At 43.0% G+C, this 23,378-nt stretch overlaps 7 protein-coding genes across 7 annotated transcripts; 3 read left to right on the forward strand and 4 right to left on the reverse strand.

Moving 5' to 3' along the window:
- Nucleotides 1-668: 668 nt before the first annotated feature.
- On the reverse strand, nt 669-3,756 carry Bfra_009749 (putative 5 - protein; the record flags this gene model as incomplete). Its single annotated transcript, XM_037340089.1, has 4 exons — nt 669-1,137; nt 1,187-3,428; nt 3,507-3,663; nt 3,727-3,756. The coding sequence occupies 4 exons, from the start codon at nt 3,754-3,756 to the stop codon at nt 669-671; spliced, it is 2,898 nt and encodes a 965-aa protein (XP_037189312.1).
- Nucleotides 3,757-4,413: 657 nt separating this feature from the next.
- Nucleotides 4,414-7,757, forward strand: Bfra_009750 (putative intracellular protein transport protein; the record flags this gene model as incomplete). The annotated part of the gene is made up of 5 exons (XM_037340090.1): nt 4,414-4,440; nt 4,551-5,477; nt 5,531-6,771; nt 6,817-7,159; nt 7,209-7,757. 5 exons carry the CDS (start codon nt 4,414-4,416, stop codon nt 7,755-7,757), a joined length of 3,087 nt encoding a protein of 1,028 aa, XP_037189313.1.
- A 2,277-nt stretch (nt 7,758-10,034) lies between these two features.
- Nucleotides 10,035-11,834, forward strand: Bfra_009751 (uncharacterized protein; the record flags this gene model as incomplete). Its single annotated transcript, XM_037340091.1, has 3 exons — nt 10,035-10,218; nt 10,277-11,229; nt 11,277-11,834. The coding sequence occupies 3 exons, from the start codon at nt 10,035-10,037 to the stop codon at nt 11,832-11,834; spliced, it is 1,695 nt and encodes a 564-aa protein (XP_037189314.1).
- A 308-nt stretch (nt 11,835-12,142) lies between these two features.
- Nucleotides 12,143-12,882, reverse strand: Bfra_009752 (uncharacterized protein; the record flags this gene model as incomplete). Its single annotated transcript, XM_037340092.1, has 2 exons — nt 12,143-12,720; nt 12,795-12,882. 2 exons carry the CDS (start codon nt 12,880-12,882, stop codon nt 12,143-12,145), a joined length of 666 nt encoding a protein of 221 aa, XP_037189315.1.
- Nucleotides 12,883-13,673: 791 nt separating this feature from the next.
- Nucleotides 13,674-14,329, reverse strand: Bfra_009753 (uncharacterized protein; the record flags this gene model as incomplete). The annotated part of the gene is made up of 3 exons (XM_037340093.1): nt 13,674-13,713; nt 13,924-14,096; nt 14,240-14,329. The coding sequence occupies 3 exons, from the start codon at nt 14,327-14,329 to the stop codon at nt 13,674-13,676; spliced, it is 303 nt and encodes a 100-aa protein (XP_037189316.1).
- A 34-nt stretch (nt 14,330-14,363) lies between these two features.
- Nucleotides 14,364-14,682, reverse strand: Bfra_009754 (uncharacterized protein; the record flags this gene model as incomplete). Its single annotated transcript, XM_037340094.1, has 2 exons — nt 14,364-14,566; nt 14,679-14,682. The coding sequence occupies 2 exons, from the start codon at nt 14,680-14,682 to the stop codon at nt 14,364-14,366; spliced, it is 207 nt and encodes a 68-aa protein (XP_037189317.1).
- Nucleotides 14,683-18,425: 3,743 nt separating this feature from the next.
- On the forward strand, nt 18,426-20,666 carry Bfra_009755 (putative c2h2 transcription factor protein; the record flags this gene model as incomplete). Its single annotated transcript, XM_037340095.1, has 1 exon — nt 18,426-20,666. One exon carries the CDS (start codon nt 18,426-18,428, stop codon nt 20,664-20,666), a length of 2,241 nt encoding a protein of 746 aa, XP_037189318.1.
- Between the last annotated feature and the right edge of the window lie 2,712 nt (nt 20,667-23,378).

Consider the following 23,378-nt stretch of genomic DNA (forward strand, 5'->3'; position numbering starts at 1 on the left):
GTTTCATAATGTTTGTTACATTTACATGAGACAACTTCGAAATTTCAGGAACATGTCAAAATGTTATCGAGTTTTAGCTACCTACATACATGTGTGGCCATGAAAGTGCACCAAATGCTCATCTTACATTGCTTGGACTGATTCGATTTGTCGCTCTAATTCTGACGACCAAGTCCCAATTGTAGAATTCATTGATACACATAAATCTATATACACGGTACATTTTAGTTATTACAATGTTATTAGCATTTGGTAACAATGGCAGAGTCACGCCATTGGGTCTTCACTGGTAAAATCTAGATATTTTCATGGTACGACATTAACATTTTGATAGAGTTTTTGACTTGGGACCCAGAAACACCCAACCATTTTTTAGGTACTGTCATGTCGTCCCAATTCTTTGCGCCGTTTGGATGATACAAGCCTGTAATATTAGACATGCATAAGATCAGATCAATATATCTCTTTTCCTGTCTCATTGTTTCCCCTATCGATTTCTTCCGATTCTTGAAATCTCTCCTCGATTACCTCCCTGTCCCTGTTGATCCTTTTGAACTCTCTTGATTTCGATGTAGCAAGTTTGGCCTCTGGATCAATATCATCGTATTGTACATAGAAAAAAACATCTTTCAATGGTAGATCAGCGGAAATTATTGAAGTAACCTAATTTAACGTCTTCCACCATAATTGTTGTAATTGTTATAACCTCCGTATCCGGGGGGAGGTGGTGGTGGATAGGCACCATATGAACCTGGTGGTGGTGGTGGAGGTCCACGAGCAAACCCTCCAGCTCCGGGTGGAGGTGGCTGCCAACCTGGTGGAGGAGGCGGCTGACTGTAATTATTGTAATTGTTCTGAGAACCATAAGATTGGTTATTATATCTAGGTGCTGTCGTTCCTGGACCATTGTAACGATTGCCATTGCCGCGATTGTTGTTGCCAGAACCATAATTGAATTGGTTGCGACCTCTTCCATCACCTTGTAACGGCACTCCACCGTGATTTCGACCTGATCTAGATGCCCTGCTTTTTGTCATTTCAATATCGCTCTGGTTGAGTGCTGGTTTGCCGAAATCAACTCCTACTAATAACATAGACTTGTGAATATGGTTAGACTTGGGCATCTCATAATGTACACTAGATGAATTGTAAGCGAGATACTATTGAAGAGTTGAAGTATAATTACCGTATTGATCGATCTTCATCGAGGCTTGGCATTGCATCACTGTCCAACGGGAACGCCAAAGAGCTGTATGGAAGGTAGTCCTCGTTCTTCTCGATCCGTCCTGTCAAACCTTCACTGACCTTGGGGTTCAGTTTCATATGAGGTGCATCCTGTTTCTTTGAATAGAATTTGCTGGTGATTTCATCATAAAGATCATGATGAGCTTCTGAGACCAGGAGAACATCTTTTCCAAGGCCATTGCGAGCTGAAACGTCCGCAGGTAATGTGGGATACACCTTAGCCATTGCATCGAGCAATCGCTCCGAATCAATGAATGGTAATAGAGCAACACCTTGCCAAGCAAATTTCTTACCGTTCAAATCAACTACAAAGTCTTCGGGATAGAAATCGATGATCTCGCTATCTTCATTGGTCATTAGATGATGAAATTGCTCCGGAATAGCTTGTCTTGAAGCGGCTGGAAGGACTCCCATAAGTTGTTCAAACGGTCTGAAAATTCTTCCTTTCTGGAAATCGATTTTCATATCCTTAAGATTGGCAAAATCTGCGGCAAAAGGAGCATAATGGTAAGGGTAATACCAATCCCAAGATGGACATCCTTGAAAGTAGTATAGCAAAACCCAGGCCAGTCCTTCCACATAGGCTCTGCCAACCTCATGACGAAACTCGATATCCTTAGGATCTCTATTGAACTTCTGCTCATAGTATCTATCAGCGTATCCGTCTTCCCATAGCCTGACGGTGTCAGGGGGAAGGTCGTCTCCAGGTGTTGTTGGGGTTCCTGGTGTTCCAGGAGTGGGTGTGTTGCGTCCCGGCGTGCTACTGTCATCATCCTCAATGAGCTCTGCTTTGCGTTTTCCCAGTGCAGTCGCTGGTGATTCCGCCGACGGATCATCGGCTTTAGACTCCCCGTTATCGTCAGCTGACTTGCCATTCATCATCTCCTTCAGGGCTGCAGCCGCACTTTTGTTAGCGATACTGGCCTTGTAAGCTGCACCTCGGTTCATCACCATATCATGGGTCATAGCCTTGGCTTCCTTGTTGGCCGTGCCTGGAGTGAACAGTGGTAAACCGGTCGGAGCAGCTCCACCAGGAGGCTGTCTACCGTTAGATGGCGAATCCTGTGGACCACCGTTATTTCCACGACCACGAGCATTTCGCTCATTGTTGAGCTTGCGCTTCTTTTGGAAATTTTCTTCATTCTTTCTTCTTTTTCTGAAGATGGCATCCTCTTGCTTGGCCAATCCATCGAGGATGAATTGAGCTCTTTCAAGGTCTACATGGCCATCTTTAGTCAAATAACCACCCATATACGGAATGTTATCACGCCAGATGGCAATCAAAGTATTGATACCGTCCTCTCGAATTTCGAGACTGGGAAGATGAGGTAAGAAATCATTGCCGACAAAGAAACACATAAAAACCCAGTCGTCTAAAGCTCTTTCAAGATCGAATCTGAAAGGTTGGCTAGGAACATACATCTCTGCAGCTAGGTATTCTCGAAGAACCGAGACGTGGAGCCAAATAAATGGTTTGAGAGTAGGGGCGCTAGCCTTTTCATCAAACTCACCATCCTTTATCTTGTACATGCCTTTGCACTCTCGGGCTTCATGCCCATGTTGGCCGCATAATTTACAGGTCCTTGGTTTTCCGTCATTGAAGAAAACATCTTCTCTCAATATACGAAAATGAGGTTCATGCGTTGCAAGGCCCAACATGATCAAGTCGGCATCTAATCCATACATGACATGACGGGTATTAGGATCATGATCAGGAGAAGATCTTTGGGATCGAACAAATTCCATGATTTTGTGTTCACCCTCTCCTGGGACGGTAGAATCTGAGATGATGACTTTCATCTTCGCCCAAGCGGGGTCAGTGTTGAGTTTGTATGCAATCCAATATCTGAGACTAAGGGCCAAAATGTCCATGAATGGAGTTCCCGGTGTAATTTCGTTGGAATCCCAAGCCTTCTTAATTTCCGTCTCTTCGATATGACTACCTTGTGATTTTAACATCTTAAGCAACTCTGCCTTATCCTCCGCCTTCTCTTTTGCCTCTTGCGCGGAACGAAATCGGCGGGAGCGTTGTTGATTCATCTTGGCACGTGGCGCTACTCCGTCAATAGCAATCATCAAGAGTTTCCTGGGTCGCACCATGTTAACTACTCGATCCGTGTACTTGAAGATTTCCAACATCATTTCCTCCTCATCTTTGGGTGGGGGGCGATCCTCCGGATGACCTGAAGATTATGTATTAGCATAAGTCAAGAATGGCAATTTGGTCTTCCCGACGATCTGGTGTATTGAGATGAACATACTACAAGGGTGAACGATTCCGTTCATGTCCAAATAAAGGTTGTCGCATTCCTCTCCATTAGGATTCGGTCCCCTTATATCAATAGGAATGATTTGCCCATCAATTTCGCGTGGTTGCTCTTCAATGACAGGCGATACAATCTTGGGATATTGCTTGGTCTAGAAATCAGACAATGTTATTAGCAAATCAAGAAATATTGAAGTTTGAGAATCAAAACTTACCAGCCATCTAAACAGTGCTGGAACACCCATTGCGAAGGGATGATCTACGATTTATTTTAAGGTGGTAGGTGATAAAATAAGAGAAAAGTCTTCAAAACAGGTACAGAGCTGGTATAAGTTCGAGATTGCCTTGCGCTAGTCCAATCTACTTGTCAGATTATCGAAATGTCGCAAAGAATAAATCGCGAGACTTCTCTTAGGCGTATGCGCCTTTAAAAGTTTGAGAAGTTCAAATATCACGGCGATGCGCACAATGATGTGTTCCGAAAACCGTGAAACAATTGGATATGTAAAGTTGAAAGAAATAGAAATAAAACATTGAAAAGATGCTGCAGCTGCAATTCATTGTATGTTAGCTTCGGGCTTCGGGCCACCAGTGGACAGGCAAACTAGGGACGGAATATTTTTCGATTTACCGACGCTAAGGCTAAATTGCGCTAGTCTCCATTTGCATGTATGTCTGGAGAAGCTCCCAAATGAGATTTGATCCAGCAAACTCCAAATTTCGAACACACATATTTCTTGCGGTGGATTCAATATGCAAAAAAAGTGACATTATGCCACTGTCTCTCAAACTTGCAAACAATTCATCCATATTCAATGTACAAATAGAAGTCAGAAAATCATAACGAAGAAGGGGGGAACTTGGGTACGACCAAGAACACCTTTCATATCCTATTTTGGGAAATGTCGAAAGTTGGGGAGACCATCTCAGTTAGTATATTTCCATTTCCATTTCCATTTCCATTTCCACTACCTGCTTCAGAGCCCCTTGGTGTTTCACTCCCGTATTACACTACCGAAGCTAATGCAAAATTGACTAGGTCTACGCTTCTCGACTCACTTCCTCTACCCTTCTAGAAGATCGACGAGCAGCATGTTTAGGCCTTCGCAGTTTTGCAAAGGATTATCCTGCTTCTGTGGCCTCTGAGGCCCTACGAGGACTAATTACAAGTTTGCGCAAAGATGGGGAGGATGTTGATTCCATCAAAGTGGTCCTTGAGACTCTTCTATTCCTTTTCAACCCGAACCAAAACAGCGCTGAAGCATCGGAGGAGCTTGCATATTTCATAGCTGATGAATTTACAACACGGCAAGATAATATAACATTACTGTTGGACTTTCTGGATACCAATGATTTCTATTCGCGTCTATATTCATTACAACTCTTGTCGTTAATTTTATCATCCCGGGCCGAGAGAACTGAAGAATGTATATTTACGGCTCCTTTGGGTATATCAAGATTAGTGGCGGTATTAGATGATCGAAGGGAGGCAATAAGAAATGAAGGACTCTCCTTGTTGACTTATTTGACGCCAAGTTCCTCGGAATTGCAAAAATTGGTCGCTTTTGAGAATGCTTTCGATCGCATATTCAACATAATAAAGCTCGAGGGCTCCCTTCAGGACGGTGATAGAATAGTTGAAGACTGCCTGATCCTTCTCGCAAATCTTCTAAGGCTTAACGTTTCTAATCAGTCTTTCTTCCGAGAGACAGGTTGTGTTACTAAATTATCAAAATTGTTGAACGATGCATTGGGTGCCGATAATGAAGCTGAGGAGGTGGCTGAATGGGCTAAAGTTCAACGGAATAGAAACATATATGCTCTACTTGCAGTTCTACGATTGTTTTTAATTACTGGGGGGGTGGGAACTCAAGCAAATCAGGTGTCTTTTGCGCAGCACGGTATTCTCAATCAAGTATTGCAATTAGCATTCAGTCGATCCACAGAAGTTCAAATAAAAGCTGAGGTATGCAATCCTTGTCCATACAAAACTGCTCGTATATTGATTAGAAGGTATAGGCTCTCTCAACCTGTGCGGATATGATTCGAGGCAACGCAACTCTTCAAGAGAACTTTGCTCAACAACAAGTTACCTCGGTGCTTGATGAGCCCCTAGCTGATAGCAATGGTCAAACACAACATAATGTCATTCCAAAGGTTTACGTCATTGATGGCTTACTTGATTTAACATTGAGCGTACCTACGTTATCAGCTTTCGATTCGCGTGCTGCTGCTTGTGAATGCATTAAAGCTTACTTTTACAATCACCCAGCCATCCGCAAACATTTCCTCCGCCGAGCAATAGATGGACATGTTTCCGGGGCCGACGAGACAGCAAATGTATTGACGACACTTCTTCAACCTCTAGATAGTCATATATCGAGCGATCCATATCGTTACTGGTTTGCATCGGTTCTTCTGTTTCACTTGATATTCGAAGACGCTGGGGCGAAGAGTATGGCGATGGGCGTTGCTGAGGGCGATGCTGAAAATGGAGAGGAAGTGATAACTTGTATTCAATCTATCACAGCCAATCTAATTCTTGGCGTTCATAAAGCTGTGGATGAGCGCGTCCTGGTTGCGTATCTCATGCTTCTTTGTGGGTGGCTATTCGAAGATCCAGATGCTGTGAATGACTTCCTGGGCGAAGGTAGCAACATTCAAAGCCTGATTCAAGCTGCTCAACATACAGGCGGCGATGGCGTGATGGTTCAAGGACTCTGTGCTGTTCTGCTTGGAATTGTCTATGAGTTCTCAACCAAAGATTCCCCAGTACCCCGGGCAACCATCCATCCGATTCTTGGCTCGAAATTAGGAAGAGACCAATACATAGATCGACTTACAAAACTCAGAGCTCACCCACTACTGCGAGACTTTGAAGTTCTTCCCCAAAAGCTCAGCTCTGCAGCGCCTGGAAGCTTACCTGATGTATTTTTTGACAAATCATTCGTGGATTTCATCAAAGATAATTTTAGTCGTTTACTACGTGCAATCGACCGAGATCCTGGGTTTGAAATTGCAGTCATCGCGAATGGTGTTCAAAAGGGAATTTCTCGAGAGATGGTAGACACTTTGAGGTCTGAGCTAGACGAGAAGACGAAGGCTTTGTTAGAGGCGGAAGAAGAGTTGGTGACTCTGGGAGGACAATTAGGGCAGGAGCAAGCCGATCATCGAAGAACCAAAGAGACCGCATTAGTGGAACATTCGAGGATTAAAAACGTCAATGAGGCTCTCCAGCGACATCACGAAGAAGATATAAAGTATGTATAATTCCGGCCAGGTAAATTTCGAGGGCTAACGAGCAGAAGAAAATTGCGTGTAGAGCATGACCGAACGAATCAAGATTATCAACGACAGTTAAATGAGGTCAAAGAGGCAGCGGAAGCTGATATTGCCCGTATTCAAGCAGAAAGTGATCGGATAAAACAAGATCATCAGAAGCAACTAGAAGAAGCTCAAAAGGGTGCGGAAGCTAACGCTGATAGTGTACGAGCTGAGCACGAGCGGGTAGTCCAAGATTATCAGAGACAGCTGGAACATGTTCAAAAGACAGCTGAAGCTAATTCTGAACGTGTGCGGCGACGGGCAGATGCGGAAATAGCTGATCTTCAGAGTAAGATTGAGCGATTAGATTCTGATCTTACTAAGGTACGTTTTCATTTATCCCAATGGTTAATGGTTCACTAATGCGGTACAGTCAAACAACAACCACGTTCAAGATCTGCAAATTGCGCATGATAAATACGCAGCAAATAAGGTCGAGCAGGATAAACTCTTGCAGCGTGCAGAAGAGAAAATTAAGGAAATGGAGGAACAAGCCAGCACCGCTCAAGAAGAGGCTACCAAAGCGAAAGAGAAAATGAAGGGAATGGAGGAACAGGCCAGTACCGTTCAAACCAAGCTTGCCAAAGCGGAGGAGAAAATTAAGGAATTGGAGGAACAAACCAGTACCGCTCAAACCAAGCTTGCCAAAGCGGAAGCGGATTTGCAGGACAAAGAGACCGCGAGACAGGCGGTGCAAAACAAGGTCGCCAAAGTGGAAGCGGATTTGCAGGACAAAGAGACCGCGAGACAGGCTGCTCAAAGCGAACTTGATGATCTGCTAATGGTTTTCGGCGATATGGAGGAGAAGGTGACAAAGTACAAGGAACGTTTAAAGGCACTTGGTGAGAACGTCTCTGACGATGAGGATGATGACGACGATGATGACGATGAAGGGGAAGAAGAAGAGTCGGGCGTGGATTAACTCAAAATCTTATTTGTCTCACATTTGAGAGACGTCGGGCATTTTAATGGCGCATACATATCAAACTGCCTTCAAATAGGACAGGCCTTTTGACATTGAGAGGCTTGCAAACCTGAAGATTATTGGAGGTACCGTAGGATAGGACAAACGACCGTAAAACTCGGTTACCCACTGAAACCATTCCACTGCCAATCTTCGGATTCCAATGCTAGAACTAAAGTTTGAAAATTAAAATGCCCAACACCAAGTACCTATTGTACACAGGATATCCTCCAGCGCAAGGAACTTTGCACCTTGTTGTTCTAAACATGAAGAGTGAGTTTAATCGGATTCTCGTAGGCAAATTTCATGCATTCGCTTCACCGTAGTCTTCTATTTATTCACAGATACCTCTGCGGTCAAAAGATAGGATTTGAACACCCTTGAACGAAGCCCTCGTCTCAGAAATATGTGGCGCAGGATGATAGCATTGACGCCATAATATTTTCATGTCCGAATTTTGATAAATCTCACCGTCCATCATTATACCAATCTCCTATCTCATTTCAAAGTTTCTAAAGCTTTCATTGAATATGGTTTACTCAGGCGGGTACTTCAGACTTGATGTGGTCGTGGCATTTCTTTATGCCAGTACTTACAATGCAGGTAACAATGTCCAATAAGTGCTCCACAGATCAAAGTTCCAAGGCCAGTGAAATGACTAGCTAGAACAAAAGCATCACTCAAATCATAATTGTAATCTTTGTTAACCGTGAATCATACATCTAAGAAGATATCAAATGCTATAAAGGTAGTAGTTTGAGTTATGATGCAAACGCAACCTCGTTTCATCTATACCAGAATGAAATATATTCTCTCTTGTGAAGTAAAGAGATGTGTATGGGAAGTGGCTGACGTCGTGTCCCCCTGGAGTCGTGGACAGAAAATTCTTCGAATGTTTGATTTCAGGTTTGTGAAAAGAGGGCTATGCAGCTTGGAAGTCGAGGCTGTTCTCAGCGACAGCCGCTGTGTCGTTGTCGAAATGATACAACCTAGCTTCAAAAATACTATCATTCTCCAATAGTTCAAATTCGACCCGATCAATGACTTCCATACTGGTAGGTTTCTGACGAGCATTGCTCGTGAATTTTACCACAATGAGATTAAGTACTATGGCTGTCCCAATAATTGTGTCAAGTTTCTCGTGGTTGGTGTCACAGCAAAGAGGTTGAGGTTTGCAGCGTAAGTTAGTAGACGTCGACTTCAATCAAGAAGAGATTTGTTCTGCCGAGCTTTTTATGTGGCAAAGAATATGAACTCATGGTATTCGGCATCTCGAGTGAGTATCGACACAAAGGTAGGACCTACTTCAAAGGAATTCGCATAATATGAAGCAGATGTAGCAAAAGCAGTCAGCAATCTCAAACATCGATACTCATCGTCAGAGTCGACAACTTGGCCTGTGATTCTGGAAGGAGTAAGAGCTCATCTGCCCCTGAGTTGGGATTCAAATTCAAGAATGTTCTCAGCAAGCATATCCAACAAATCATATCCCCTCTCATCTCACTTCATTCCAATTTGTGTATTCTGAACAACAAACCCATGAGATATAGTCATCTAGGTATGATGATAGCAATGGTGTGTACATTCTATGGAGGATCAAGAAGCTCTAGGATTCAGTACATTCAACCGCAGGGGCTGGTGCCTCAACTTGTACCATGAATCCAGAGAAATGAATGTAATTCAAACACAAGGAGGATCTAATTTGATAGCTGTGCCGCCCTCCAATTCAATCAGCCTGTAACAACGATGACTTCATCACAATCACATAATTGAACTGGTACCAGCTAATATTGTCCACTCGAGATATATAAACTTCTTTTGAACTTCAGAAATCTGTAACTTTGCAAATTTTCACAAATAACACCCCATGTAGATATCCTTCCATATGACAGCAACTACAAGACGATCACAAAATATTCCACTTGAAACGATGAAAAGTTCTCTGGCCTACTTTGTTGATAATTCCTTCCTCGATCTTCAGAAGTTTCAAAATCAACATCATAATAGATAGATAAACCCTTTCCGTGAAAGAAAAATGTGTAACATCTGGATTCATTCAATATATTGATGTTTTAGATTGCCAGCCTTCAGTTAAAATAGGGAGCAAACCCGCCAAAAATCGGTAAAAACCACTCAAGAAGCGGGGTTATACAGGCCACAAACGCGAAGTTCGCGTCGAAATTACAGCACCGCGACACCCCTACCCGCCCTCACATTCACACCCACAACGCCAGGATGTTGAGCTCCCCATCCTCATTTCACACGGCTTTGGACTCCCCATCGTCGCCGTCTCCATCCTCTATGGCAGATAGCACAGATGAACGTGGGAATTCTTTAGAGAATCCAAAATATTGCCAAGCAAACAAAATCTCTAGAGAAATTGAGGACCATGTCAAAATATACTTTGATGAGCGGATGTGTATGGATTCATATTTTGACTACATTGGTTGCTGAGCGACTACTTACATTTTAAATAGATAACCACGCCCTCATCTTACTTTCCGATGTCCTTACCTCTGGCATTTCACATTCAACTACAACCTCGAAAGCTGCCTGTATACCGAACCCCAAGTTTCTACAAATAGCCAGCACATTGCTAGTACATCCCACCACTACAACTCGAGCCCAGCATGATCATGTTGAAGTAGCCTCCAGATCCATGACTCTTCTACAAAACACCCTTACTGAAATTGGACCTAAGAGTGCCAATCTCCAAAAAGCATTTTGTTTTGAATCTGGAAGACACACCCGTCGAGTTTATGGCGACGGAGAGAGTGATTCTAACAGTGATGACGACGATGATATAAAAGGGATCATATCTCAAAATGGACTGTGGAGATGCGCCAAGGACTTTTGGCACATAGTGGGCTGGTCATTTAACTGCAGTGTTAGGTATCCCAAGAGGTGGAGGTATTGGAAGCTTCTTTTGGAGTATCTATTAGATGTGCTGGATGCGGACTGGCACGAACGAGAGACTATGGATGAAGCGGCATTCAACATTCGAGTCAATCAGAACCAAGGGAATGAGGCACTGTCTCCCGGTCATGAGATGCTTCAAGATTCGTTACTGGTACAATATCTAGGCGTCTCTAGTCAAAGTCGCAATGGAACTGCTGTTAGGCGGATTGTAAAGGCAGCCTTTGCGGACGGATCCGCGCAATCCATGAAAGCATATCCAGAAGTTTTTGAGAATGAAACCAAAGAAATCAAGAAAGACGAATCACAAAAACGAAAATGGGAGGACAGCAAAGATGTTAAGGAAATGGGCTTTGGTGATTTCGATGAAGAGGAAGAGGGAGATCTAGCCTCGGATACATCAGAGGGTCAAGAGGAAGTAGCCTCAAAGCAGGGCAAGAAAGGCGGTCCAACATATTCTTCTAATATTGGAGACCCAGACACTATTCGCTTGCGTCAACGAATCATAACTCTGGTAAGAAATTTCCTCGTGTCTCCAAAATCCCATACTAAATTTCGCAGCTATCACGCGTTTCCGCGACCCTTCCGCAAAAGTCCATGCCTCTACGCGATGTTTACGATCTCCTCGCAGAGTTCACCGTAGCACTTCCTATCGCATCGTTCTCACTTCTCCTCAATATCTCGCATACATCACCTTTCCCTTCGGTAGTGCTTGTCTCGCTTATACAACTATTATGCTCGCGATATCTTCCAAAATCTGCAGTTCGTCCTCAAGATGTTGAGGATTTCAAGAACGACACACTCACGCAACGAATCCTCGAGATCTGTTATCTTCCGCATTGTCCTATGACCTCATCCATAGAGGATAATGCCAAATATTCAATTTTGGTGGAAAATCTATTCCGCCTATTCCTAACGGATTGTGAAGGTCTTCATACACCAGATTTAGATGACGCGATTGGAAGAGGAATCAGCGCGAGAGAGAAGAAGTGCAAGACGGATGGTAGACGGAAAGCAGATGCAATGAAGAAGGAGGAGGAAATTGCAAAGGTCTTTCTAGATGCAAGCTCAAGAAGACTAAAAAGTTTAGTGCATTGGGTAGAAGAGTCTAGTGCCTAGTTGGATTATTAGCACCGCATTGGAGTTAATCACGTTTGGACTGAATGGGTTCACGGCAGCAAGGAGTTTACTGGTCATTGGAGTTTTCAACGATACCATTTGCTATCATGTTACGGAGGAAAAGCGTTTGTCAATTTTACCGGTTACTCAGATACCGTGGCTCGTAAAAATCATAGCAAGAATATGGCACTTCGAGCAACACGATATCTCAATAGATACTCGTAGAGGAACAGGAACATACAGGGCGAGCGAAATTGCCTTCTACTTCGTGCATTTGGAATTGTAATTACTATAATAATATTAATACATTATCTTCGAGCTGCTGGCATATCATTCGGATCCCAGGCCTGGGGTTGCCACTCTTCACTTGGTCCTCCTCTTGCCTTCTTCCATGGATCATCCTTATATTTCTTCTCCTCTCTCGGCTGTGTCGCCGTATCATACTGTATTTCACCACTCGCCGGCTTTTCCGTAGTAACCACTTTCTCCTTCTCCATCTCCCCAACCTCACTCGCAACAGCATTTGCCACGCCCTTCCCATCCCCCCTCGGATCCGTTCCCGTATACGCCCCTCCATCTCTGACTTGCGTGGCCGGCAACGCCTGCTGCCTCGTCGCTGGCTGATCCAGAAAACTCGCTTTCGCATTCCACCTCTCATCTGCCTGTCTAGCTAGTACCTTTAACCGTTCCTGTCTAGCTAAATCACCCATCAATTCTTCTATACTAGGTGCATCTTCCCGTGTATGCCGCAGCCACTGATGCCATTGAGGACTTATTTTCACATCTGAATATTGAATCGAGGATGGTGTTTGGACTATTCTGCGCATGCGACCTGCGGTTATAGCGTCGCGGAATTCCCAGAAGGAATTATTTTGGAGATCGAGACCTGGAGTGCGTTGGTTAGCTTCATGAAGGGAGAGAGGAGTGGCGAGTTGAGAGGGGAGAGGAAAGGGTACGAACCGACGAAGAAACGTTTGCGCCAGGGAAGACGCAGGGCTTTCCACTGGTACCAGGCTTTACGAATTGGCGATAGTGGTTTGGTAGACATTTTTGTTGTAGTATCTTTTTGGGGGTTGTAATAAAATGTATACTGAGCTTTCTTAAGATTCCAGGTACTTTGAACTTCTTCAGCCTTATGAGAAACAGAGATCCGAAGTTTAACCACTACCAATCAACGGTCACCCAAATCAAATATTGCATGGAGCTCTTGCACATTGATACAGCTACAGGTTGGATCACTTTTACTTATAAAGATGTGAAGTCCAAGGTCCAATGAAGACCTATCTCTCTGTCTATCAGACTATACATCTAAGTCAAACTACCTTCCTACTGGGCACCGACGTAGGTACTGTTAAAATTGACAGATGTGGGAGTGTGGCTCGGGCGATATGGATCAATAGCGGCGGCAGTTAAATTTATCTTATCAGGGAGGGCACCACCCATCTTATCTGATCATTTTTACTTTATACAAGTCCATGGTTCTAGACTAGACTTAACTTCCTTTACTCTTCACAACGTTCCTATCCGCCACTCCACACATACATTTCATTTTCGTATATTCTGGTACAAGATGACGAAGCTTCAGGTCTGTTATGCTGGATGATATTTATATTTTTACTCGTTTTCACCACAATTAATTGGTAGCTTACGCAACGAGAATCGCACCTGAAAAGGCTTCGCTCTCGCAATTGGTCATCTTCACAACACCTCGAGCATAAGATTCTTCTGTTAATTGATCTCAAGGCAGATGAAGACGACAGCGCAATCGGAGCTCGTGTCGTTCTTTTCAGGTTGCCAATCTTTCGTATTGGATTATTAAGATACCATGCATTCCGCATCTCAACGTTTAGCCCAAGATACGATGTCTCTGTCGCGGGCCCTGCAATTAGCATTTTGTGTCTCGCACCTGGAACTCGCTATCCACTCTGGTGATTAATGGGGAGCTTATCCAAGCAAGTTCCAATGTATGTACATCGAATGCCGGAAATACTCAGATGTTTCAAACTCTTCGGAGGAACTGTTCCAACTTTCATGGCCGAGAACTCTTTCACGAACTGATAAATCCGACTCCGCTTCAGTGGAGTTTTACACCTGCATGTCGACATTTACGATCAACACTGATGTGTCTGAATTGGGATTATCAATCCAACCTCCGACAATACCGCGATTCCCGATTCTTCTATCAATAGAACGGAGATAACTCTTGATATCTTGGTCGGAAGAATTCTGTTGTTGTAGCTCAATGGAAGATTTCGGAAGAAACTATGTCGTTGAGATGCTGTCAGAAATGGGGGGTCCAGACTCAAAGAAAAAAAATTATGTGGAAACGCCGCGGAATTTATGTCGCAGGAAGTAGCGAGGAAGAATCCAGAACATTACTGTATCAATATATGGAACCGACAAACGATCTCTATCTGGAAATTAAATCCGAATCCTTCGCGTAAGAAGGTCAGTTTCGATGTGGCTTGCTCAAGGCTCACAGCCATGGCTGGCATCATGCATGCCTACCATGCGATGAGAAGAACGATCTCACTGTGTACACTGTCTCTGCATACCCGCATGGAGAAGTAATCCGGTAATCTCCTCGTCGGTTCCGCGTTTAGGCGCCGTAAGACTTTTCCGGATGCTTGGGAATTGACCTTTGGGTCCAAATGTACAGAATAGGGAAATGGAGGAGTGATCTATTGAGAAAGGGAATGCAGGAGTGCGAGTTGAAATGAGTACTCGACTGACTGAGCTTGATTTTTATTCCAGTTCAAGACAGTGGGGGTTGCAAAATCCTAATGGACATCTTTCAGATGTAATCGTAAGGAGATAAGTATTCATCCCATAATATGGAATCACTCATATTTGGAATCTTCGCCCTGCAAACCGGCGGCGTGGTACATATGTACCAGTGTTACATTATGCACTGCGTGCGTTTTCGAAGATTCTTTTCGTGCAAGAGAATGATTTTCTTCATGCTGTGTAGCCAGCCCATTTTCACGGCGATCCCGGCCAGATCCATAATTGGAAATAATCACGTTACCTCCGCGTAGGAAATCATTTGCATTTCACAATGTTGTGCTGAGCCGTAATTATGCGTCACTACTGTCTAAGACGGATCGGGGCATAATCATTCGAATGTAAACATAATATAATATTTCTGGACCCTGCAGACGGAAGTTTTTCGCTCACCCCGAAGATCAAGGGTTCTTCAAGGCTTAGTGGACAACAAACACAGTGGCTGTGCAACGTGCATTGAGCCTCCCCCCATAAAAAAAAGTCTCTTGAAAGCTAGACCAGCATTGATCTTTTCTAGATTGATTAATGATCTCCAACACGCGAGTGAGAGACTGGCATGGTTGCGGGGAAAGTGAAGCTGTCATTCTCTTATTTGTCCATTTGCTATCTCTCGCTATCTCCTGCCAGTGAAATTTTCTCGGGTCAGCTTTTCATGGATGTTGTGTTTGATGCCCACGTTGTTTTTTCAGTTTGCACGAGGTGCCTGCAGTAGTATGAAAGAGTCCCTGCTTGTAAAATTTTGCTTATGGAGTAGAATGTCTCTTGTCGAAGTTTGCTGAGCCGCATTCAACGACAGATAACAGCGAAGGAGGAGTCACTCATTCTCTCCTCTGCCTAGTAATGATATTGGGTTACGAACTCCAGCTTGGCACATTAAATCATTGTCGGTAGGCCATTTGTTCCGGCTTAGCAATCCCCTAAAGCCTCTTCCCCGAGGATTTGCGGACTTAAGCCGACGACATGTCACATATCCCGTGTGCATTTTCGAAGCAACCCGGCCAACTCCACTCGGTTATCGTGAGTGCCGTACCATATCTTGATCGGCCGTTTCCCGATATGGCATCATGAAAAGATTAGCTTCAAGGCCATATGAGTCAGCTAGGTTGAGCAAAGCTGACGTGGTGCATGACTCCTTGGTGAGGGTCGGGTTACTCAAGATGAGTCCTATTTTGACTAGCATTGAGTAAAGGTACTAGGATAGCGTTGGCATATTCAAGAATTGTGACAGATGTACTGTATTTGCGGGGAAACTTCGAGTGACAAGTTGCATTCTTTGGTAGTCGGAGTTGCGGCGGGAAGGAGTCACAAGATGAGCCTCTTGAATAAGGTGAATAAATGTATTACGACTAGTTTGGAAGATTATTCATTGCGAGCCATTACAATAGACCTAGTTTTGGTCGGTAGATAGATAACTTTTCACATGGGTCAACATCAAATGACCAAGTTTATAGGTACCTAGTAGCCATCAAGAAGGACAGATTGTAAAATGTTCTGTCAATAGAACCAAAAGGGGAAAACTAGGTCTTCCATAGGCCCCTCAGCCACTATTTTCATTAGCAAGTACTTTAGAAAGAGACTACTGTACAGTTAGGCAGCGGCTTCTTCATTGAGAGGGTTCATTTATCGTATTCTTGGACACGCTGATGATTGGATATTGGCAATGGTAAAATTTAAAAAAAATGGATAAGCTGCCATTCATCGAAATTTGCATGAGATTTTCATCGAGAATCGTAAAATCCCATTCCGCGTAACAAGGGTAAACATGTAGTGGCCATGGAAGAGATGATCCCAAAGGAGTAGCGGGATCCCCACTTAGAAAATGTAACCTTGAAATTTACAAGGTAAACCCGAGAAGATGGGAGTGCCGGTATCACTAGTGTCGTCAATGGGTACCGACCTTTCTTTGGGGTCGCATCTCTTGGTGTAACATCAGTACGAGTACGGATCTCGTACCACTGGTCGGGACTCTCCTAAAATCAAAGAATGGTACAAATGTGGCTGAACAATTGGACTTTCGTTTATCTGTCTTAAAGCATCCAAAATGGAATGAGAGGATCTGGATAGGATTGACGGTATTCCCGACGAAGATTGACAAACGGTTGTGCAAATCTCGATAGTCAGCACCTTATTTGACGAATGGGATCTTTAGCCCATGAGTGAGATAACGCTTACAAGGAATAGGCTCGCAAATACGAAGGGATAATTCCAAAGATTTGATAAATCTAGATCTACAGAGTAATGACACACTCCTCCTGTGGCTGTGCTTTGGAGAAATGGAATATCCGAGAACGGCGTAGGCAATTCCGTTGTTGTAAGTGGTTCTTTGTTTGAGAGTATCATGCATTTGTGACCCTAGGGGATGCTTGGTGAGATTTGAACAAGCTTACCAATCCATTTTTGTGTTATACAAGCGTTTCTCATTACACAACGGTCGCAATGGCTGTGAAGCGTGGACAAAACATCCCGTCGCTTCTCCGGGTTTCTCTCGTTTTCGCAAGGAAATGCATTATGGAGAAAAGTCAAGTGGGCAGTGTGGCTCGTACAATCTTCTGTGGCTTGTTACGAAGCATCATCATGATGAGAAGCCTTCTTCCGTGGAAAGCCGAGCTAGCGATGACGCGCTAGGACGATCCCGCTGGAAATCTAAGGGTCTTTTAGTGTCGATGTATTCAATTGTAAACGGACGTACTAAATAATATCTACCACCAAAGCGCGTAGCTAGGTATATCCCTTCAAGCATGTATATCGAGGAAGAAGTTGCACACGATCATTTCTTCTGTTGGCCGTTAAGACTTTGGAATGAATATCATTGGCCTATATTTTTTGGTCTGTAAAGAAAGATTTCACTATTTTGTTTTGGGAATCTGTGAACTTTCCTGCTAACGATCCTTGCTCATTGTGCGTCATTGTGGCTGCATGGACCCTTACATGTCGAGTGGGAAAGGAAAAGGAAAAAAAGAGGAAAAAGGCGTCTGCCACATCTTTTTGCCAAACCCTTGGTCGGTCGCGGTTGTAACCCTACCTAGCACCCTTACTTTCCAAAAAAACTCTTTTGACTGTGCATGGTGTGCTGATGCTTAATTTGTAAATCCTTGCGTAAGGGTCAGGAAGGGACCGATGGAAATCGTCACTCCATACATGCGAGTTCAAATGTTTGGCCGGATAGATATCCTTCTATCCTATATATCTATCCCCTCTAACCGATATCCATATTATACATACACATATCACACATATCACACATACATATCATACACACTACCATCAACTTGTAGATCTTCACTGTTCTTGTTCTTGGTTACTTTTTAGTCTCTCAATAGAATTCAATCATCATATCAGTCATCCAACTCCAGCTAATACTTTATCTATAAGTCTGGTGTCGGGTCTCACTAGTGTCATCCATCACCTTTTCTCCATTCCATCTCCAAAACACACCACTGTACAAAAACCAGACCACTTCCCTCGTCAGATATAATAAATATCAAATACCTGTCAACAAGAGAGAAAAAGAAAGAACAACTGAGAATCAATATTTGATCTGCTGACCAGATGATCTGATTATACATCAAATAAAATCCAATTATTCCATATCATTCCAAAAGATACTACCTGATAGCTAAACCATCGAGGGACAAAAAAAAGGTACCTGCTCATTCTTCCCTTTCTCCATATTGATTAATACTTTCCCGAGTACGAGTCACAGAAGGCCGAGGTCGAAATGTTTTCCATATATAAACATTCGCCACCTTGATAAAGTCTAAAACTTCTTACTAAAACCCTTTCACAGATCCTCAAAGCTATATCACTATGTTAGCTCAGAACTCAGCATCGAGACGTCAGTTACCACATCATCCACAACAACCTTCTTATAATCAGCACGGTTCCATTTTTAATCCTTCTCTACCACATCAAATACTTCAACACCCTCAAACTCCACTACAACCACAACCACAATCACAATCACAATCACAACCTCAATCACACTCTCAATCTGTGACCCCTTCAACACTCACACCACACTCAGCTTTTACCACAAATAATCTTTCAAATAATAATACCTTTGATTTTGAAGGCGATCAAATTCTATTTGATATCCAACAACCAATATCATTTACGTCGAATCGATTTCAACAACAAACTCCATTACGAACTGCCGAATATTCCTCGGATAGAATATTTCAATTACCATCTCACATGCAACAACCTGTTCAATCGAATAGTTTGATGTCTAACGGACAATTGACTCCTACTTCGACTTCCAGACACAATCACCATCGAGAGTCTTCACTGTCGTCATTTGGATCTCCAGCCGCTCCAGCTTCACCTTACGCACCATCCACTTTGAATCCTCAGGTAGCTGGCGAGTCATATCATGATTTTCAGGACTTTCATCCAACAGCATCAAAAACCTTGACACCAGCACATACACCACTACAAGAGAATTTCTTCTCGTCTCAGTACACACATTCAAACCAATACCAAAATCAGAACAACCTTCCCTTCACAATGCTTAATGACGGCTTACCAAGATTGACGGGTAACGAGCTGATGTCGGCACCAGAGATTTATCACAGTCAAGGGTCGAGTAGGCCATCGCTAACTACAGGGGCGAGCAATGACTCACCCTCGACGCCACCGGCCTATGAGGATGAAAGACAACAGTTCGGTATGACTTCTAGTGTGGATTCCTGGTTGAACGAATACTTACTTTCATCCCATTTCAAAGCTTCTCACAGAACTTCTCCGCATCAAATGCCCAAACTCGATCGCACGATGACGGATGCTTATAATGATGAGCTATTCAACCCCAACATATCCATGATTTCCGCTCCTTCCTCAACTCCTGCCCCAACTCAAACAACCTCGAATCTAAGTAATGACATATTCACGCAAAGGTTACAAGCAGCAAACAATGGACATCTGAGTACTCAACGAGAAGCCTCAGTCTTGTCTCCTCGCGAACGTTCACCATTTCAACCAGGTTCACCATTAGCTCCCACTCCGGGAGGATATAATGCCCACAATATGGGATTTGGAACTGCAAAGCACATGCGAGAACAACAAAAGGCCAAGGACGACGCGTTAGCTATGCAAGTCCAATACGAGAGGAGCAATCCAGGACAAGTTACTCCAAAAACGATTTCGCCAAAGGATGTCAACTTGGTGTACAACGAAACCGAGGAGGATGCAAACAACCCATTGTTTCCACCACCACGACCTGTACAATCGAAGGCGGGTTATCGTCAGCCGCCATCGATTGATCCAGAGCCATCCGAGTCGGAAGATCTGTCATTATCACAACAAAGCTATGCTAGTATGGCTACAACTCGACGGGAAAGCTCGTCGGCAAATTCTACAACCTCGCAAAACACCCCAACGCAGTCTCAGTTCAAATCGACAAGTCCTATAATTACACGAGACAATCTTCGACAAATACCGCAACATTATCCATTCGTTCCGTCCACGCAAAGACAAGCGAGTAATATTTCAAACATGTCGAACATATCGAACATGTCCAATGACTTTACACCGACCTTAGGGTCAATGGAGTCTAGCAGCAGTGATTATTCACCCGATCAAGAAATTCAAAGACCATGCGATACATCCGCAGGTAGTGGAACATACACATGCACCTATCATGGATGTACATTAAGGTTCGAGACACCTCCCCAACTTCAAAAACACAAGCGGGATAAGCATCGGAACTCGACATCCTTGATCAACAACATGGGTGGGGAAACTCGGAGTGCCATGACATCAATGGCGCAAAAGTTAAACAGTCAAAGTGGGCCTCACAAATGCGAACGGATCAACCCATCAACAAACAAACCCTGCAACACCATCTTCTCTCGTCCATATGATCTTACACGACATGAAGATACAATTCACAATGCAGGAAAGCAAAAGTTACGATGCAAGTATTGTACTGAAGAGAAGACCTTCAGTCGAAATGATGCTCTTACTCGACATTTAAGAGTTGTACATCCCGAAATTCCGACGACCATTACGAAAGGAAAGAGAAGAGGATTGGGACTTCATTCGGACTAAGAGTGTTTCTCCTTTGAGATACTCTCCCTCCTTCTCCTTCCCGTTTAGGGATTTGATCACCATTAGCATCCCCATTCCATGGTAAATGGGATGTGGTGGAATGAAGCGAAATTGAGATGATTGGAATCGATTAATCAGCATTTTATTATCGATTACGAATCATGAAACGATTGGTCGATCAAGACTCGAGATGATTCATTGATTCATTCTAAGGAAGTTTGTGTGAAGGAAGATAATATTCGATCGCACCACCTCAGCCACATCCACCTCCATCACTCCACTTTATTGGGTTTTATGCTCATGCCCACTCCACTTTTTAATAGTCGGCTGTTGGCTTCTCCTTCCTTCCGATCATCATAGCTACCTCGCACCCTAGTACATGACCAATATCATCATCATCACTATCATCATCATCATGATCTACACGACTGGAATGGATTGATTGGATGCTTGGGATCTGGGTTGGACTCTATTGATTCTCACCATTGGCAAGGGAGATAAAGAGGGAAATTTAATTTTCGAGAGTGTTTGTGATTGGATGATAGGATGATTGAAATACTATCTTCTCTTCTCCAAACTCAACCTCCTCGACTCCATTTGCTTCAACCATCCAACCGTCCAACACTCCAACACTCCACGTCTCGATTGTATCGGCCTTATCCGCATTCCCTTTTGGCTTCTAGATTCCAAGCTCTTGTTTTTCTTGACTTCGGAATTCAAGGGAACTTGGCCCGAGTCAATCCATGGTTTTTCAAGAAATCCATGATTTCATGATTCATGGATTTCTTGACGGGATTCAAAATAGATATTTGATGACGAAATCATTTATGCACCATTCGATGCACGAAGGGTCTTTTTTTCTTCTTCTTGGTCTCCGCATATTTGTGGATACCGGGTACCATCCATAGGTATCTGATTTATTTATCTATTTGAAATGGTTCGATTTCGGAAGCTCGGACTTTTTCTCGACAAGCAGACTAGAACAGTCCGTCAACTCAATTGAGCAATTGGGGAGGGGGGATCTGTGGTGGTACACTTCCGGCTCTATGACATCATCGTTGATACCCACGGAAGACTCATGACGCTTTACACTTTGACACGTTCATACCTTCACACCCTCAATTTTTCACACACTTACAAGCAGAAGATTGCTTGTGAGTGGTCATGTGATACAAACACACGCAATGTATTATGCCCTTTATGATTTTTAGAAAAATGTTACGAGGGGTCCGGATTTGGTTTTGGGTTTATATTTTTGTTTACCATTTACTGTTTTTATTATTTGAAAATTTTCATCTCAGCGCGCATTGCGAAAAGGCATGGAATGGGATGGAATCAATGATACTTGATTGACTTTTAGCGGGAATTGGACTCAAGGGACACTGGGCATAGCATTTTGGGACACATTAGTCAATTGGACTAAATTTATTTTACTTTGTCAATACTCAGTTCAAAATTTTCGCATGTTTTTTATTTCATCATCTCTTTTCCTTTTCTTTCCTTTGGGCTAAAAGGCCTAGATTGGATTTGTACATTATTTTCATCACTATACCGATTGTATTATATTCTATCGTCTTGTTACTTTCTCATCTCATTCCTTTTTTTTTTCGTTTTCAAAAGACTGTATAATGAACTCGATGGATATCCAAGAAGAGAGGAGAGGAATGTATTATGAAAGAGTATAATCTCATTCTCATGTTATGATATAGGAAGATATACAAAAACAAAAAATTAGAACTTAGATGCGTATTACAATATAGTAACTCAATTTTGTATCAACATTTACTGAATGGAGTGAGATGAGATGTGAAATGTTGGTGACTTGAGTGTTGCATTAAATGCAAGAGAGAGTATCTCTGATACTCAACTCGTTTGATGGAATTTATTGACTTTGAATCTTGAAGTATTGTGATGAATGAAGTATGTAGTGTATGAGTTAATGGATGAATATAGACTCGATCGATCGATATATCTAATGAAGGGAGATGAATTGAATGAGATAAAGAAGTTTAGTCAATATCATATCACCATTGCTCTTATTCGATACTCTCATTCGATATTCGGATAGTGATCGAGATAGAATAGGTATATATATATGAAGGCAGCATTTCGAAGTCAAGAGGAAGTTAGTTGATAGATGATGAGACGAATGAGAGCAAGCAAGAAGAAATAACCAAAACAAAAGAAAGGAGATCGAAGCATACATAGTAAAGTCGAGCAACGACACGAGAGGGATGACCAAGAGACAACGAACGAGAAAGGCGTGATGTGATACAACCAAACAAACCCAACCCAAAATTACATAACCCACAAGACGACTTCAGGAGGTGCAAGGAGAGCGATGAGAACCGACGAGAGGAGCTCAGTATGATTAATCAATATCAATCTGGATCGTGGCTTCCCTACTCTCATACCCTGCTATCTCATTCTCATTCTCATTCTCATTCTCATTCTCATTCTCATTCTCATTCTCATTCTCATTCTCATTCTCATTCTCATTCTCATTCTCATTCTCATTCTCATTCTCATTCTCATTCTCATTCTCATTCTCATTCTCATTCTCATCCAAATCCAAATCCAAAACACCAATATATATACACCCACTGCATTATATTCCGAGCTTGTGAGATGAATAGGAAATCAATCATTTGAGATGAGAAATCGGAGGAAGAGTGCATCATCTGACTACAAATGTATACACCCAAGTAAAAA

This window comes from Botrytis fragariae (assembly GCF_013461495.1).
Source record: "Botrytis fragariae strain BVB16 chromosome Unknown tig00000163, whole genome shotgun sequence".
NCBI classification, from domain to species: domain Eukaryota; kingdom Fungi; phylum Ascomycota; class Leotiomycetes; order Helotiales; family Sclerotiniaceae; genus Botrytis; species Botrytis fragariae.